General features: G+C 41.2%; 1 protein-coding gene across 1 annotated transcript in view; it reads right to left on the bottom strand.

Annotated features, from left to right (window-relative positions):
• Positions 1-503: 503 nt before the first annotated feature.
• LOC138042046 (ubiquitin carboxyl-terminal hydrolase CYLD-like) overlaps positions 504-2,500 on the bottom strand; it is a 117,799-nt gene continuing 115,802 nt past the window's right edge. The window contains exon 12 of the mRNA XM_068887781.1: positions 504-2,079. Within this exon, the coding sequence (XP_068743882.1) occupies positions 1,895-2,079 (185 nt within the window). The 3' untranslated portion in view covers positions 504-1,894. The remainder of the gene's footprint in view (positions 2,080-2,500) is intronic.

The following is a 2,500-nucleotide window of genomic DNA, read 5'->3' as shown; positions in this document are numbered from 1 at the left end:
CGAATGAAATTACTTCAACTTAACTGTTTCCGATGAAGTTTAAGGACATTCGTGCGAAAATCTCCCCACAATGAAATTTGCTTTGTTTTTCGCCTGAATTTAGGTCATAAATTGCTTATTACAAAATGGAAAAAAATTGGGGGGTCACCGACTCTGTTTCGGAGAAAAAGACAACGCAAAAATGCCTTAATTTCGATAGATGGGTCATCATAACGAGATGTAGCATCGTTTGCTCATACGTTGAAAATCATAATAATATGCTAGAGTGAAGGTTTCTGTGCACAGAAATATAGGAGTGGGTTTTTTAGATAATTGGATGCTAGGGATGTCATAAACAGTAGAGGTAATCCTAAACGAGCGTTTTCGCAAGCGCTACCCGTTGTAACCACTTCTGGAATGCAGGACACGAGGAACGAAAAAATTAAAAATATAACTTCAGACATTGTGATTTTTTTCAATTCATTGTATTTTGTAGATTGTGTACAGACAATATCAACGAGAAATCCAGGTGGGGCATTTTTCTGAGATATGCAGCTATCATCCACCCCCATCATTTCAGGGACTTCCAAAACCACGTCTTCTCAATGACAAGAAACGGTTATTTGAGGAAGGCATTTTACAGGTGTGGTGCTAGCCCCTTCCATGTGAGACAATGTTCCCCAATGCTACTTATCGTGGCCACGGCCTCTCACTAAAAAGGTTCTGATTGTCAGCATTGTCAGAAAAAGTCCTTTTGAATTACACAAACGCCAGAAGTGACTTTTGGAAAGTGGTCTTCATTCAACTTTGCTAGCAGAAACGTGACAAATTTTGCACAACTGTTTTCACAGTAGAATGTTTTAAATGTGACCACTGCACGTTTACACAAAGCACACAAACGCTAGTGAAGTGCAAGCCCATTTACACCAGGGGAAGCAATTGACACAACTTAATTTTCCTTAAGGAACCCTCTTTCGTTCCCAGGGCCTGAGAGTATTTTAGTCTGCGCCACCATTTCAAAGCAGTGCAGGCCCTGGAGACGAACCTGCACGTGCACAATAAAAACTCTTCAACACTTGAACAGCGAGGCACACGCAAGAAAATGAAACAGTTCCGTTCAGGAAGCTCAGTCAGATGGTAACATTGTCTTCTTTTCATTGTTACCGTAGCCAAGTCCCCAACTCAGTTTCAAGGTTCGACTGTAACTACAACCGCAACAGAGCAGTACATCAATCTCGACCCCAGAGCTCTGGGGAACCCTGGGGCACCCTGAAACAACTTGTTTTCTCATTGGTTTTCGTGAAGAACAATGAAAAGTGTCTCTGATGGGTGCATTCATGTCAGCATGAGGAATGAGCAGGTGCTGTAAGGTTCAAATAGCCAATTTTTGGCTATAAAAACCTTACAGCGCATGTTCTCCTACAAAGAGTCTGCCAGAGCCTCAAGTCATGTGCAGACATACAATCCGAGGCTCTGGTGACGCGAATGAGCAGTATATTTGCTTTAGGAAGTCTTGATTCATCTAAAATGTAAAATTTTTACTGCCACTTACATTCAGCACTGTTCACCCTTGTCTATTGATGAAGCGAGCATGAAATCAAACTAATGTATTCAGCGGTTATAACGAGCAGAAAGACTGATAGTTCCTTGTATCTTCCTGGGTCCTAGGATTCAAACTTCTCTTCTTTCGGTCCTAATTTCAAGATTGAGCTCAGTATTGACCAATTCGATCATAACTTTATATTTTGGGCACTTAAACTTCAAATGTTGATCAAGACCTATCAGATTAGTTAAGTATTAATGTAAATCGTGAATGTCGCACGCAATCCAAGTCCTGGTGTTCAAACACGGAAACTACAAGACCTTGGTGATGTCCCTAGGTAATGTGAAATCTGAAGCAGGAGGGTTAGCAAAGCTACTTGTACATAGTCATATCCAAGTTCTGGTACATGCAGAGATATCCGTCGCCCAGTAAACGTTGTACTTTGTCGGGGATCTCTCCTCTCTCTTTCACTGCGACGATTTCCTGAGGATCTTTCGAGAGCCACTCCAATGCTTCAGGGCACCGTGTTACTGCCGGAATATTGTAACCATTCTTTTCTCCTAAACAAGAGGGATTGGATAGCAACAAAATAAACGACTCGCACTTGAAAATGACGAGAGAAAGATGTCTGATAAATACCTTCTTTTTATTGGGGGTGGGGGGTTACCGAGAAATAGATTTTCACACTGACCCTCCCTCCCCCTGCCCTGCCCATTCCAGGATGGACTATGATTTGAAGGTTTTTCTGTAATAAGTGCTTTTTGGTGAGATGGGTTGGTTTACTTTGTTGGATTTTCTTATCAAGTTATTGGTTCTTTGTTCGGTTTGGTGACAGAGATTAGTTTTACAAGATGTTTTGAAGTCATCTTGACTTTATTTTCAAGTGATCCAAGTAACAGTCGTTTGAATTTGTAATGAAGAGTGTGTGTTGTACTTCAGCCAACAAATCAGTGTGCACACGGTTAAGGGTTCTATATG

Source organism: Montipora capricornis, chromosome 3 (assembly GCF_036669925.1).
Source record: "Montipora capricornis isolate CH-2021 chromosome 3, ASM3666992v2, whole genome shotgun sequence".
NCBI lineage: Eukaryota > Metazoa > Cnidaria > Anthozoa > Scleractinia > Acroporidae > Montipora > Montipora capricornis.
Note: the sequence above shows the minus strand (reverse complement) of the source record. Positions and strands in the feature narration are given on the sequence as shown.